We start from the raw sequence: 16692 nt of genomic DNA, 5'->3' as shown, positions 1-16692 counted from the left end.
TCCTCTAGGACACAAATTGGATCCTATTTGTATCCCAGACTCTTAGCACTGAGCATGATCTATAATCAGTAATTATTTAATTTAATTTAACAGTAGGGTTGATTTGAGATTATAAGTCTAGAAGTCCTATGCAGTCCTATCTGTGCATCATACATATGTTGGACCTGGGACATCGATGCTCACTTCTGATCTGGATGGCTCCTTCTCTTTGTCACCTATTTATTACCTGTGCACACCTCAGTCCAAACTTAGAATCATGGTGAGCTAACCAGATGTCACTTCTGGGCCTCTGTATCTTTGTCCTCTGCTCAATCCTTATTATCTTTGACTTCCCAGTAATATTTTATATTGCTGAATATTTTCTTCTGAATTTTCTCTACTCCTTTGCTTTTGACACTGTCTCCAGGTTCTCTTGCAAAAGTACCATATGCCTTTAAAAATCTCTATGGGTGATATGCCAAAAGACCACAAGGTGGAGATAGATTCCATGAAAGAAAACCAGATAATTTGGATATTGAGATATGGACTTATATTTTTCCAGAATGTGAAACTAGGACTTTATATGATAAAATGTGGAGAAAGAGCATTTCACATATTCATACAATTCTAAAATGTAGGTAGCAGTTAAAACTCTTCTTATAAATTATTCATTAAAAAAAACTAGAGATTTACATCTGGTTAAATTTTCTATTTTCAAAATTTTATTTCATTTTTAATTTATGGAATAAAACAAATATTTCCATAATATTGCATAATAAAAAAAGATCATTGCACATAAAACTGCACGTCTGTTATGTGAAACTTACTATTCCCTTTAAATATATAATAAAATTGTCATAAAAATTTCTTTCTTTCTTATTCCTCCCGTCCTCAGAGATGGTTCCCATTAGACACAAATAAGGGTGTGTATGTGTGAATGTGTACACACATTTATCAGTTATTTCTTTGGTTGCAGATGCTGTCTTTGTGTATCTTTTGTTAATTTGAGTATTTATAATAATCAAAAGTGACTTATTTGCTCGAAGTCATTCTTAAGATTCATATCATTTTAGAAATTCTGTTATTAGAATACAAACTACATATTTACTAGAGTTCAAATCCAGTCTCAGATATTGGCTAACATTGCAAACCTGGTCAAGTCACTTAATTTTTATCTGTCTCAGTCTCCTGATTTAAAATAAGGGTAACAATGGCAGCTGCCTCCCAGGGTTGTTACATCATGGGTGTAATTGTACCTGGAGGGGAAGACCAGGATAGGGAGATAGCTGTAGGGAGAGGAACAGCACAGCAAAGGGAATATTATTCAGATGTCTCCATGTGGTGTGGTGTCCAAATAAATAAAACCAGAATAAATGAGTCAGTCAGCAAATATTTCCTAAGTCTTTGTTCTGTGCGAGGCACCCAGCTAGACGAGGGAATTTCAAGTACAAAAGTGAGATAGCCCCTGCCCTTGAGGAGCTTTGCAGCATATTCACATGTAATAAATGTGGGGTATATCAGAAATAAATCTTCAGTGATTTGGGTTGGGAGGGTAGAAGATTGATAACTGAGAGAATCAAGAAAGGCTTTGGAAGGAAATAGTCCTTGAGTTGCTCCTCCAAAAGTGTAGGTGAAATGGAATGCACCTGTGTAGAGGTACAAGGTGGGATGTTACTTCTGGGGAACTGCCTGTTTGGCCAGTCTAGAGCAAGGTGGGAATGACCTTTTAAAGATCAGAGAAGCTGCCTCAGGATTTAGTTAGTCCTGAGGACCAGAGCTTGGACTGCTGCCTTCCTTGTTGCCCAGAATGTGGGTAGTTAGTCTCTTGGAGATTTAACAGAATTTCTACTGCCTTTCTACTCAGCTTTTCTGCTCTAGCAAATTCAGAAATGGAAGGGAGCCTCATTGAGTTAAAATGTGTACTTTGTTCATTCTATGCCTGGAAAAGTGGGCTGATTGTGAAGGGCTTCAAGTACCCTAAGGAAGAGGCAGTATTTTGTTCCAGATGCAGTGGGCACCTTCTGAAGCAGCCAGACAATTGGCTGGAGGATGGAGAGAGGGGCAAGAGTGGATGTAAGCCAATTAAGTGGGAGCCTGTCACCACCCACCAGAAGAGACTGGCTCTCCAAATGGCCTTTATTAGCACTGGCAAACCCAGTCAGACCAAAAAGGATGCTTTTGGGGGGTTTTCTGTGTTCAGCAGCTTCATTTCCCCCATGAACCTGTGTAAAGAACCTAGCTAACATGTTCACTTTTAGTTTCCTGTAATTCACTTCAACATATCTTTTGTGGCAAAGACTTACATGAGGAGAGAGGCAGTTAGGTGTGGAAAGAATCCTATAAATTTTGGAGTTTGGTGTTTTACTTGCCATGAAACTTGGAGAAAGTCACTTAATATCTTAGTTTTGTCTTTTTAACCTACAAAATGGGATAGTAATTGGTGGGCTAGTTACATCACCTGGTTATTGAGCAGAAAGTATTTCAAAGCAGTTTATAATTGGTAATGTGAGCTATTAATATTAAAAATAAATCATAGAATCAGTTATAAAGGCCCTCAGTGGTCATCTATCCTAATTATTTTGTCAATAATTATTGATTTTCCTTTCACATTACTATGTGTTTTATTGCCATGGAAAGTAGCAAAGGCTCTTTCAAGCCAAAAGAAATTCAAAAAAAGTTACAGAGAAAAGCCAGCCTCATAAAGCTAATCATAAAAATATACAGTAAATGAAATCTAATTTAGGATGGTCAATATGGATATTTGCTTTGCTTAACTATTTATATTTATTATAAAAGTTTTGTTTTTTCTTTTCTCTCCCCAGAGAGGAGTGGGAAGAAGAAAAAAAATACTTGAAATTTTAATTTAAAAAAAGCATATTGTATTTGACAAACTGAAATATTCTTTTGTTAAGTGAGCTATCTTGTTCCTTATTTATTATTTGACTTTGGAAAATGAATTTTTTTGAGCACCTGTCTTTGGGGAGTTATATTTGCATTCCTGAAATTAAAAAAGGGTACACAGCATGTGCTAAAAAAAAAAAAATTGTAGAGAAATATAGACTTAGAAAAATCAATCAACAAGCATTTACTCAGCACCTACTGTGTTCTGGGAACTGAGATTTCAAATACAATGAATAAAACAGTCACCATTCATAAGGAATTTATATTCTAGTAGAGAAGGCAATATGCAAGGATAAACAGAATAAATATAAAGAGAATAAACCATGGAATTGTTTCAGTGGTTTCTGACTTTTCATGACCCTCTTTGGAGATTTCTTGGCAAAGATCCTGGAGTGGTTTGCCTTTTCCTTCTCCAGCTCATTTTACAGATGAGGAAACTGAGGCAAACAGGATTAAGTGATTTATCAGACTCATACAGCTCAAAAGTGTATAAGGCAAATTTGCACTCAAGAAAATGAGCACCATGTATCAACCTGGATAGAGAATTAAATACAAGAGAGTTAAATCCATGGAAATTTAGAAGGGGTGGCGTTAACAGTTGAACCAACCAGAAAAGTCTTTACAGAGGTAAGGAAAGGGTGCATTAAGACATGGTCAACACAGTGAAAAAAAGGCAAGTTTCAAATTATTCAGATCCCATAGAACCATGTAGCCCTAATTAAATAAAAGAGACAATGCAGCGATACAGCTTTTGTATGTCAAAGGGACTCTAGCAATTTGGCCTATGCAAATAAATTTTGAAAAGTAAATTTCTAAATTCTTCATATGTGTATAAAACTTATTATTTCATGGGAAAATATTTCATAAAACCAGGGAGAGAGAAAGCTGAGAAAGAAAAATAGGGGTCAATAATATATAGTGATAATCAAAAAATTAACAAAGAGGGTATTTTCAGATTAGTGGGGCTACCTTGGATTTATACCAGGCATATAGAAATGATTCAATGTTTAGATAACTAAAAAAGTAACAATTTATCATATTGATAAACATAAAACCATAGGATTGTGTCAGTACAGACATACTTTATTTTATTGAACTTTATGCTATTGTACTTTGCAGGCACTATGTTGTTGGGGTTTTTTTTCTAATTATTATTGTTGTTTTGCTTTGTTATTACAAATTTAAGATTTGTGGCAATGCTGCATCAAATAAATATCAGTGACATTTTTCCAATAGAATATGCTCATATATCTCTCAGTCATATTTTGGTGATTCTCAAAATCTTTCAAACTTTTCCATTATTATTATATCTGGGATCCTTGTGATATAATTATTATAATTTGGGGTTCTACATATCACATCCACCTAAGACTGATGTCTTATTTTATGAAATTGCCATAATCACTTCAATCATCACTCCCACCATCCTGATTAATCAGCAGCAGGACAAGACCCTTCACCAGCAAAAAGATTACAACTCTTGGAAGGCTCAGATGATGGATGGCATTTTTTAGCAAGAAGTATTTTTAATTAAAGGTATATATACATTGGTTTTTTAGACATAGTGCTATTCCATGCTTAATAGACCACAGCATAATGTGAACTTTTATATGCACTAGGAAACAAAAAAAATAATGTTATGGCATACAGGAGATGTCTATAAAAATAGAAAACTCCATTTATAAATAAACACCCATTTGTGTCAAAAAGGAAATTATTGACAATTAAAATAGACCTTTCCTTATTTTGTTAAACAGTATCTGTCTAAAGCCATAAGCTGCCATTTTTTCTTTCTTTTTTTTTCTTCTGAGGCAATTGGGGTTAAGTGACTTGCCCAGGGTCACACAGCTAGGAAGTGTCTGCGGCTAGATTTGAACTCAGGTCCTCCTGACTTCAGGGCTGGTGCTCTATCTACTGCGCCACCTAGCTATCCCTGCTATTATTTTTCATTGGAAGACGGAGTTAAAGCTATGATGTCCATTGTCACTGGTATTATTTGATACATTACTAAAAATGCTTCTGCCACTATAATGGTGGCACAATAGTGAAACCATAGTCAATGAAAATATCAGAATAATGTAATTATTCGCTTTAATTGCAATTTTGCCTCTTTAATTTGTTTTAGGAACCTGGTTGTTGTATTTGCCATGTACCTGGAGTATTGGCTTGGCAGCAGAGCCAGGCTGTTTTCCAGACTGGTATATGTTGTCCCTTTTTGGCACTGGAGCTATTCTGATGCGGGGAGCTGGCTGTACAATTAATGATATGTGGGATCAGGACTATGATAAAAAGGTAAAGAAAACCTTCATAAATATTACAATAATAGTAATAGTTAATTTATAGATCAAGTTATCAAGTAATTTATTTATGTAAAATATTCAGTAATGCTATAATTATGAATGACTTCAGAATCCCAGCTGTACATGAAAAAGGAAACACTTAAAAGTGAAATATTTTAAAACATCTTTTCCTTCTCTGTAATCTGATAAAAAGTCAGCCAAAGATTGTTTTCTTTTTCTTTCTTTCTTTTTTCTAAAAATGTGCAAATTCAGAAAAGATCAGTGTTTTGATGTCTTAGTGAGTTTTTTTTACTACTTTTCCCCAACATGCTTTTATTTTTGACTTGGCAAATCTCTCTAAAACTTCAACCTTTTGGCTCTTAAAAAAAGTGCTGAGCATGGAACAGCTTTATCTGTGAATACCTTTATTTATACCTTTTTTTGCACAAATTTTCACTATTTTAAATTCCTACTGAGAAGTATGGCTTCTTTTTATATTTAAAATTATTTCTATTAAATGTCTTGCATTTCCTTCACAAGAAGCATCAAGGTTTATTAAAACATAGAATCATAAAATTTAGAGCTTGAAGGGAATTTCCTATTTGAGTTGGTTTTGCTTTCAGATTTTAAACACATTAAAGTGCTTTTAAATAATCTTGACTAATACAGTTGTAAAATCACAAAACCAAATTATAATATTTTCTTTGATTTTTGTAAGCCTATAAGTGTTCATGATTAAGTTGGGAGTAATTGAATTTTGTGTTCTTATAGAAGAGCAAAACTATTAAATTGTATATATTTGCCCATAAGAGCTGTGTCTATGTACCTTTTTCTCTGCAGAACTTGAATGTCAATTTTTTCTTAATCTGATCTTACAAATATCAACAAATCTGACCATTTCCATGTATGATGAAAAAAACAAATCTGTTTGTTTCTATACAAAGAATTATTTTGTTAATTTGAGAATTGGAAGGGACCTCAGTGCTCATATGGGCCAACCCATATGCTTAACAATGTGACAGGTGTGTAGTGGTATCTCAGAGTTGTCTTAATTTGCATTTCTCTGATTAATAGTGACTTGGAGCATCTTTTCATATGGATAGAAATAGTTTCAATTTCTTAATCTGAGAATTTTCTGTTCATATCCTTTGACCATTTATCAATTGGAGAATGGTTTGATTTCTTATAAATTAGAGTCAATTCTCTATATATTTTGGAAATGAAGCCTTTATCAGAACCTTTGAATGTAAAAATGTTTTCCTAGTTTATTGCTTCCCTTATAATGTTGTCTGTGTTAGTTTTGTTTGTACAAAAACTTTTCAATTGATATAATCAAAATTTTCTATTTTGTGATCAATAATGATCTCTAATTCTTTGGTCACAAATTCCTTCCTCCTCCACAAGTCTGAGAGGTAAACTATCCTATGTTCCTCTAATTTATTTATAATCTCGTTCTTTATGCCTAGGTCATAAACTCATTTTGACCTTATCTTGGTGTATAGTGTTAAGTGTGGGTCAATGCCTAGTTTCTGCCATACTAATTTAATTTTCCCAGCAGTTTTTGTCAAACATTGAGTTCTTATCCCAAAAGTTGGGGTCTTTGGGTTTGTCAAACACTAGATTATTAAAGTTATTGACTATTTTATCCTTTGAACCTAACCTATTCCACTGATCAGCTAGTCTATTTCTTAGCCAATACCAAATGGTTTTGATGACTGCTGCTTTAATATAGTTCTAGATCAGGTACAGCTAGGCCACCTTCATTTGATTTTTTTTTTTTTTCATTACTTCCCTTGAAATATTTGACCTTTTGTTTTTCCATATGAACTTTGTTGTTTTTTTAGGTTATTAAAATAGTTTCTTGGGAGTCTGATTGGTATAGTGCTAAATAAATTGATTAGTTTAGGTAGTATTGTCATCTTTATTATATTTGCTTGCCCTAAACAAGAGCATTTAATATTTTCCCAATTGATTAGATCTGACTTTATTTGTGTGGAAAGTGTTTTATAGTTTTGCTCATATAATTCCTGATTTTCCCTTGGCAGATAGATTCCCAAATATTTTATACTATCAGCAGTTACTTTAAATGGAATTTTTCTTTGTAACTCTAATTGTTGGATTTTGTTAGTGATATATAATGATGCTGCTGACTTATGTGGGTTTATTTTGTATCCTGCAACTTTGCTAAAGGTGTGGATTATTTCTAGTAGCATTTTAGTAGAATCTCTGGGGTTCTCTAAGTATGTCATCATATAATGGTATACTTATATGTCAGCAAAGAGTAATAATTTGGTTTTCTCATTGAGGTGCTGCCTCTTGAAACAAGCTGCATAGGAGGTATTTTTAGGCATTGAGTTTCTACCCAATGTTCCTGCTTCTTCCCTTTAAGGCCAAGCTGAGCTAGACTAATCCCTCCTTCCTGGATCAGCTATCCTGTCCCCATGACTTGTCTTTTCCCCACACTAAACATTCCTAGTTCCTTAACTGGTCCTTCTAAGTCCCATCACCATCCTGGCTGCCCGTCTCTGGCCACATTTTCCAGCTTATGTCCTTCCTTAGCAGTAGGGCTTAGAACTGAACGCAGTGTTCCTTTGTGTCAGTTGTCCAGGCAGAATCCAATGAGACGAACGCTTTCCCATTCCAGTGCCCATACCCTTGCCAGTGCAGCCCCAAGTTGTGTTCTGTGCTTTGCTGCCATATCACATTGCTAACTCCTATTGAGTTTGGAGACTGCTAAAACCCCCAAACTCCTTTCAAAAAAACTACTTTCTATCTGTGTCTCCCCATCTTATATTTGTTGGGGATTTTTTATGTGTGTACTTAGGTGTAAGACTTTATACTGACTTCTGTTTAATTTCATCCTATTGGATTCAGGATCTTTTTGGGGTCTTGACTTTATTATCCGCTGTGTTAACTCTCCCTTACAAGTACAATGGACATACTATCCATGACTTTATTTGTTTTGTTGATAAAATGGTTAAACAACACAGGAATCCTCCTGCCACATTCTATAATTCAATCAGTACTGGATTTATCTGACCATATTATTTACTAATCTAGAGTTATCAGCAAAACTCCCATGAATACCAAACAAGATGAAAATGTAATTGGGAAATATTTCACAAAATAAACAAAAATACAGTACAATCTAGGTAATGTTAATTTGTGGTGTTCTAAGTCAACATGAGACCTGAAGAAATGTCTTTCTATTTGAGTTTGACACCACCAGTGTGATCCATATCTCTGCATCTTCCTCAAAAAGAATAGTTCAAGAAACTTTACTAAAAGCTTTGCTAAAATCTAAGTAAATTAAATACCCAGCATTTCCCTCATCTTTGAGTTTTGTTATACTCGAAAAGGAAATGAGATTAGTTTAGCATGACTTATTCTTGATGAAGCCATGTTGGCTCTTTGTAATCACTTTCTAGATATCATCTCTCATAATGATCCTTTTTCATATCTTTCCAGAAATTGAAATCAAGTTTCTTGGCCCCTGGTTTGCAGCCTCTGTTTTCTTCTCTTTTTGGGAATCAGGACATTTGCCCTTTCTGTCTCATAATACCCCTCCCATTTTCCATTTCAAATATTACTAACAGTGACTTTGCATTCCCAAGTCACAGTTCTTAAAAGGCCTGAGACCATAGTTCACCTGAACCAGATGACTTAGCCTCTCCTCCAGTTACCTAACTTATCGAGGGCGTCCAGATAAGTTATCCTGTTATCCATTTTTGTTCTGTCATTCCTAGTGTCAAGACCTTTCTCCTTTGCAGAGAAAACAAACAAAACAATAGTCAACCAACTCTGCCTTCTCTTTTGCCAGATATCATCATCCCATCCACCCGAAGTAACAGTCGGGTTTCTTTTTTAATTCTCCCCTTTTCTCCCAGTATAACTGAAAAAGCTCTTTTTGACATTCTGATCTTCCCTCAACAACCTCAGCCACATTTTGATCTTTAGCATTCCCATCATTCTTTTTACAGGACTATGCCATGTTCTCATGTTCCTAGCCTTTTGTCTATCCTCTCTTTTTAAAATCTCAATTGGGGGGCAGTTAGATGGATAGAGCACCAGCCTTGAATTCAGGAGGACCTGATTCCAAATCTGGTCTCTGGCACTTAACACTTACTAGCTGTTGTGACCCTGGGTAAGTCATTTAACCCCAGTTGCCTTGCTCTCCTCAAAAAAAATCTAAGTTGATTGGTGCATTCACATGAGTGTCTTCAGACAAATTCCATTTTTCCTCTTCATTAAATTCCTTTATGTCATTCTTGAGCATCATTCAACTTTTCTGATATTGCTTTTCCCCAAACCATTTTATTCCATACCCTTCCTTAGAATCCAATAAAATCTACTTTCCCAAAATATAGAGTGAGTGTCAGATTATGCCCAGTTTTTCTCTCCTTTATCATAAATCCTAGGATGGAGTGGTCATTTCCTTCCAACGTTCCCATCATTTCCAACTTAGCAACAAGTTTTTTCCAGTTTGCAGTGAGAATCAGATTCAGAATAGAATAGTCCCTTATTGGCTTCTCCACATTAGAAAGCAAAAATTCACATTAGGGTATATATGTGTCTATTGTATTGTAATATTGTAATATTGACTATTGTATAAATATTAAAACTATAAATGTTGAGATAAGTATGTAAAGTGCAGTTTCTATTTGGTTTTCATTTTCAGATCTATCTTTTTGATGGTATAAAAACCTGAGCAAACAATTTTCTTCTCATTTTACAGAAACGTTTCCCTTTTGAACTTAGCTAGAGCTACATGTCACCGAAGTCATGCTTAAAGACATGATGATGATGATTATTATTACTTCTTGTTTCTAAGTTAAAGGTTTAACCCAAGGACAAGACAAAGGATCCATTTTTGACATTTGATCCAAGAGGGTCGTCATGACCGACCAATTTTAGATAAACTGTTTGCTAACTCAGAAAAGAAACTTTAATGAGCCACTGGTGATATTATCATGGATACATTCTCTGTCTTTGGTTACATTGGGAAGAGTAATTTAAATTTTTTTCATTTTGTAGGAGAAAAATAGACTAAATTCTTTTTTCCCAATGTAACATCTGTGTCTCTTTTTACATTTACAATCACTTTGCATCTACTCCCTGGGTATAGGGAGTTGTTGTATTTAGACTTTGTCAGAGATTATCCCCAAGTAGGCTTATAGATATCCTCCTATTGCCTATTCACATCACAGTATCTTCCTCACTCTTCTTTGTCCTTGTAGGAGACATTATTATAATGCTACTTTTGTGCATGTCTGGCTCCAAAAATCTAGTGGGTATGATAGCAGTTTATTCCCAATTTTATTCCCTCATTCTACATCCAAATCTCCCCAGTATCCTTAACCCACTTCCTTTCTATCCCTTGCTTTAGAGTGAGTGTTTAAAGTATAATTTTATCTTTAAAAAGGGAGGAATGGAAGACTGTTTATTTTTTGATAAGTTTCCTAATTGTGTTTTCTCCAAGCTTATTCAAATCTGAATTACTGGTTCTTGGCTATTTCTCAAGTATTTGCATGAGGTTTTTAGTAAAGAATCTGATTTTTCTTTGTGAAGGTTACAAGAACAGCAAATCGACCAATAGCTGCTGGACATATTTCAACTTTTCAATCTTTGGTTTTCCTTGGAGGACAGCTGAGCTTGGCACTGTGTGTACTCCTGTGTCTGAATTATTACAGGTACATTTCATATGCTTTTTCTAATATGAATGAAAAACTCATCATTTTAGATTTGAAAAATAGTCACATAAAACTGGTTTATTTCTGTCCCTAACTGTGCTTATTGGCCGCCTGGCCAGTGTACAGATATTATTGTTCTCCCTGAAAATGACATCAAGTAAAGTGAGAGGTAAACTTATGATATTTCATAGTCTTTGTAGTTATTTGATATAATTAGAAATGCTTGCTATAGCAATTAGATTAAAAAACAAGCGAGGGAGAGGGAAAGAGAGAGAGAGAAAGAAAGAAAGAAGAAAGGAAGAAAAGAAGGAAGAAATAAGGGAAAGAGAGAGACAGAGAGATAGACATATATATAGAGAGAAACATTAATTAATTAAATAACTATAGGACACACAAAGTACCCAAAAGTTAATCTACCAAACATACTCAGGACTTAAAGTAATATAACTACCCTGCAACCTTTGCAGAAACAAATAATTGAATAATTGAAGAGCTAGTTATTCTTCATTATTGGACCATGCCAATATAAAAAAAAATAATATTACCTAAATTTATGTACAGTTTTAATGATATACTAATGAAATGTCAAAGATAATGTTTAAAGAATTGATAGAAACAGAATTGATCTCAAGGAATAGCTCCATGCTATATGTATATCCATTCCCTATAAGTCTTGGAATTTTGTCAAAAATTTTCTGTAAAAGTTTTTCCCATTCAACAGATTTTCTTCTTATTTAGGTTGTATTGATTTTGTTCTTACAAAAGTTTTTTTTTTTTAATTTAATGTAATTGAAAATATCTATTTTATCTTTTATGTCACTTTTATCCTTTGTTTTGAAGAAAATTCATATGCTTAGGGTAATTCAAAACATTGCAATGTAAATTTTGGTGTCCTCCTTGTGGTGTAATGACTATCCACAAAACTTCTTTTATGAACATAGTTTTTCTATTAAACAGATACTGTAATTTCTAAGCCATGTTGTTCCATGCTATGCTTTAGTGAGCATGACGTCTCAAGTAAAATAATCAATCTGCTGGGTGATTTTCTCTAGTTCTCTGCTTTTAAGATGTTTCTCTGCTCAGCTGGAATTATCCTCAACAACCACTGTAGTATCCACCGCTTCCATATTTCAAGTTTAGCCTGATAGAGTCCTGACATCTGTCTTCTTATCTCTCTTTCCTATTGTCTTCCTGGGTTCTCTTTGCAATGACTACATCTTTCTTTGTGTCTAATGATTCAATGCTCATTCATTGTTCATAAATGTGAATTATATTTTTCCCACAATCATATTATATCTTTTCAATATTTTACAGATTTCCCTATTCAAAATGAACAACAGTCTCATAACTTCAAGAAAAAGTAATTATTTCATTAACTTTTTGTCTTAGAGACTTAACAGCCATAAATTGTCCCATATGAAAGGATAGTACTAAAGGATGATATTACAATTTTTTATGATTTCTAATGTTTTGGAATGTGACTTTCATTTGCATGACTATTCTGGTTCTGTTTCCTTTTTCTCTGTATTAATCTTTCTGAACCATTTTTAATAAGAAAGTATCTTTTACATATTTTATTTATAGTAACTATCCTTGAAAAGTAAACAGAAGAAGACAATCATTTGATTGTTTCTCTCAATGATAAATGAGCCTGAAGCACAGAGAATTTTAGTGACTTGATTTGTCTCTTTGCTAAGGGTCAACTGCAGAGACAGAACTTAGGCCTTGATCCAATCTCCTTACATGAATGAGAGAGCTACTTGCTTTCAACAATGACAAAAATAGGATAAATCCAAAGGAATCATTTTTGTGGTACATTTGAGAAAACAGCCTTTTTGTCTACATGGCCTATAGGATGTTCATCAACAAAATGAAAATAATATTTTATAAAGTGCTTCCTGGATCATTAACATCCTCCATAAATTGGGGGTTTCTTTTATTATTCAGGGACTTCTTTGGTAGGCAAATAAAGCCATGTGTGAACTTCTCAGAATCATGTTTTTAAAGGCAAAAAATCCTACATATAGGATGACAGAGGAAATCAAATGAAGATAGAGCTGTCATTTTTTCCCCATTTAGGTTCACAGACTCCTTGAAATCTGTGATCTCCTGGATGATCTGTGGTTCCCAGTTAAGAATCCTTGCTATGATGTAATGATAACAAAAATGAAAAAGTGCATACTATGTGCCACACTCGGTGCTAAGTACTTTATAAAATATTATATATTTTGATCTTAAAACAACTGGTAGGAGAAAAATGGTTTTATTATCCTCATTTTGTAATTTAGGAAACTGAGGAAGGCACAAGTTGAGTGATGCTCCCAAGGTGACTCAGGATATAAGTGTCTGATGCAGGATTTTCAGTTCTTTCCCAAACTAGACCCCATGCTCTAAGCACTACTCCACCAGCTGCCTATATACAGATGTCTTCCTTTTGATTCCTCTTTAATGATCTCTCAGTTACTATAAATTTGGGTTTGGTTTATGTTCAGCCAGAGCGAATAAATGGGGGAAAATGGACTGTTTGATTTTCAGACTCTTTAGTGGCATTTTCTGTTACTTCCAGTGCTCCAGGAAAATTCGGGAACTAGGAAGAACACTTCAGATGCTTGAAAATCAGATTAAAAAAGGAAATTTTTGTGTGTTATCTCATGATTGCTACTCTTACTACATATAAATTCATTATAGTATTTATCAGTTTTTAAGAAGTTGTATCAGATGGTGCATATTTGACTTTCTTTAATTTTCTTTTCATTTCAGTATAGCACTGGGAGCAGCATCATTGTCTCTGGTGGTCATTTATCCTCTGATGAAAAGAATTACTTATTGGCCACAGTTAGCATTGGGTGAGCTTAAAATTACTGTTATTGCCCATTGTCTTTTAAAAATGTTTTATTGATATTCTTTCCTTCCCTTTTCTTTCTTTCTTTTTTTCCCCTTTCCTCCTTCCTTCCTTTTCCTTTTTTTTCTTCTCTTTTCTTCTTTTCCTCCTCTTTCCTCTCTTTGTCTCTGTCTCTTTCTACCCCGCTGTTTCTCTCTCTCTTTCTCTTCCTTCCTTCTTTCTACATAAACCACTAACTCACTCCCAACCCTACAAGTAGAAGCCTTCCCTCATAAAGAGCAACTGTAGTTGAGTAAAACCGATCAGTACTTTGGAAAACAAAAATCATTCTGCCCCTTTAGTCTTTTTCCTCCTGAATAAGAGTTGGATCATGTGTTTCATCACCTATCTTCTGAATTCTTCACCAGTTATTGTGTAGGTCTGAGTTCTGTAGACTTTCAGAGCTGCTTTCCTTTGCATTATGGTGGTCCTCTTGTAAATTGTTTTTCTGATTCTGCTTATTTCTGTATCTGTTCATGTAACTCTTTCAAGCTTTTGCTGTGTCCACCATTTTTGTCATTTCTTTACAGCACATCTTATATAGGATCCTAAGGTCATAGATTTAATTCGAGCTGGAAGAGACCTAAAGGCCATCTAGTCCTACCCCTTCATTTTATATATGAAGAAACTGAGCCCTAGAGAAGTTGAGTAACTTAACCAAGGCCACTCAAGTGGCCATAGGCAGAATTTGAATCCAGATCCTCTGATTCTGTTATGCCAGTTTGTCTCAATATAGAATTTACAATGAATCCAAAGATAAGAAAATTGCCCTAAACTAAAGCCAAAGTATTTTTTAAACTTAAGGATTTTTGTTTGTTTGTTTTTAGAGAGTGATTTATAAGATTTGTTAAGTAATTAAAACCACCCCAGGGATTCTTAATCTTGTTTTCTCAAATTTGGGTGCACTAATAGTGAGGGATTTTTGACTTAAGAGTATATAAACTTGTTGGTTTTTTAATGTTTACAGTTTGATAAGTGTATTTCAGTGTAATTGGTTTATTTTGTAATGCAAAATATATTTTAATTTGTTCACTTAAAAACATTATTCTGAGCACCAGTTCTGAAATCAGGAGGACCTGAGGTCAAATGTGGTCTCAGACACTTAATACTTCCTAGCTATGTGACCCTGGGCAAGTCACTTAACCCCAATTGCCTCAGCAAAAACAAAACAAAACAAAACAAAAAAAAGTTATTCTGAAAAGAGGTTCATAACAAAGTCAAAAATGCCTGACTCTTGGTGAATCCAGATTTTTTAAATGGAATATTGGAATATATTGTGGGAAGGGAGAATCACAGATTTGAACTCACCTTCTTCAATAGATTTTATATTTCTTCCTTAAGGTAGCCACTTTGGAGAATAGGGAAAATAGGACAACTGTTATCATGTATTCCCAGATGGATTTTGCCACTTTTATAGTTTAGTCCAGGCACAAAGGTCAGGACCCAAGGATAACCCCAAGGGAATCCCTTCTTCAATGGCCCATTCCTATGTAAGAAAACAGAGGAGGCTTGCAAAGCTACACTGGTAGGATTTAAGACACAAGCAGTTTAGGGCAGGAAGCATGTTTGGTTTTTTTAGCCTTGTAAACAGAGGACTTTCTTTGGGGAATTCTATATTAATACAGTATACAGGACATTTTCAATATCTTTCCATTTGTGTTTCCCCCTTCTCTTCCAGAATAAGCCATCACTCTGGGATGGCTTGGTCATTTTCTAATGAAAGTTATTGTGAAAAGTTCCTTGACCCTGGACTTAGGAGTTCACATTGTGGCTCTGCCATTTATTGGTCGTGACTATGGACAAGTCATTAGTTCACTCTAAAGTAAGGATTAATAATATTGATAATGCTGATATAGAGGAGTACTATGAGAGCCATAAATAAAGCATAAATGGAAGTTATTATCACAATCAACTTGTAACCTTAGATTAATCATTAATCAGAATCCAGGTGCCATTTATATTATTGTCATAATTCTGCATATTGTTTTCTTGGTTCTACTTACCTGAGTCAGCATCATTTCATTTAAATCTTAACATAGATGTTGTTTCTTAGTATATAAATAATATTCTAATACATTTATGTACTACAGTTGTTCAGTCATTCCTCATGCAATGGGTCCCTATTTACTTTCCAGTTTTTGCTACCACAAAAATTTTTTTTTAATTAAAAATACTTTGGTATATTTGAGAACTTTCTGTCTTTAATTTCTTTGGAGCACCCACCCAACAGTGGGATGTATGGATACAATGGCATGAATTTAATAAATTTTATCTCATTATTTATGATGTAATTTTTTTAACATTTAGATCTATTACCCATTGATAACAAAGTTATTTTTCCATTTAAATATTTCTTTCTTTTTTTTTTTCCCCCCCTGAGGCTGGGGTTAAGTGACTTGCCCAGGGTCACACAGCTAGGAAGTGTTAAGTGTCTGAGACCAGATTTTAACTCGGGTCCTCCTGAATTCAAGGCTGGCGCTCTATCCACTGCGCCACCTAGCTGCCCCCCCCCCCCCCCCGTTTAAATATTTCTTGATTAGATTTACAGGACTTCAAGAAAATAGTTTTTCATTCAATATTGATGCTTTTTATTTTTAGCACCACAGTGATTTCTCAAAAGGTGCTGTCTGTCCTGCCTTAATAACAAAGAGAAGTAAGCAAAACAGACCAACATAGAAACTGTCTTTGACAGTCTGTGCGGATCTCCATGCCTGCAAAGCCTTTGCCAACCCTTTTTAGATATACTCCATTCCTGGCCAAGAGCCCGGCACTCCTATGCTTAAAATCAACTTTTAGGATTCCAGATCTCATTCCTAGAGGCCAGTCTTCTTAGTCAGCTTCTCTTTTCCCAAATATTTCTTTCTCTCTTAAATCTCCTGCTCTCAATTTATATTAGTGATGAAAGCAACATCAATGTCCATGAAGTCTTCAGTTTTTTTGCATAAGTTTCACAATCTTTAGT

At 34.5% G+C, this 16692-nt stretch overlaps 1 protein-coding gene across 1 annotated transcript in view; it reads left to right on the top strand.

Moving 5' to 3' along the window:
- Positions 1 to 16692, top strand: part of COQ2 (coenzyme Q2, polyprenyltransferase) — a 40465-nt gene that overhangs the window by 16004 nt on the left and 7769 nt on the right. The window contains exons 2-4 of the mRNA XM_074276114.1: positions 5006 to 5172; positions 10728 to 10849; positions 13610 to 13695. Of these exons, the coding sequence (XP_074132215.1) occupies positions 5006 to 5172; positions 10728 to 10849; positions 13610 to 13695 (375 nt within the window). The remainder of the gene's footprint in view (positions 1 to 5005; positions 5173 to 10727; positions 10850 to 13609; positions 13696 to 16692) is intronic.

The sequence above is a fragment of the Sminthopsis crassicaudata genome, chromosome 6 (assembly GCF_048593235.1).
Source record: "Sminthopsis crassicaudata isolate SCR6 chromosome 6, ASM4859323v1, whole genome shotgun sequence".
NCBI lineage: Eukaryota > Metazoa > Chordata > Mammalia > Dasyuromorphia > Dasyuridae > Sminthopsis > Sminthopsis crassicaudata.
Note: the sequence above shows the minus strand (reverse complement) of the source record. Positions and strands in the feature narration are given on the sequence as shown.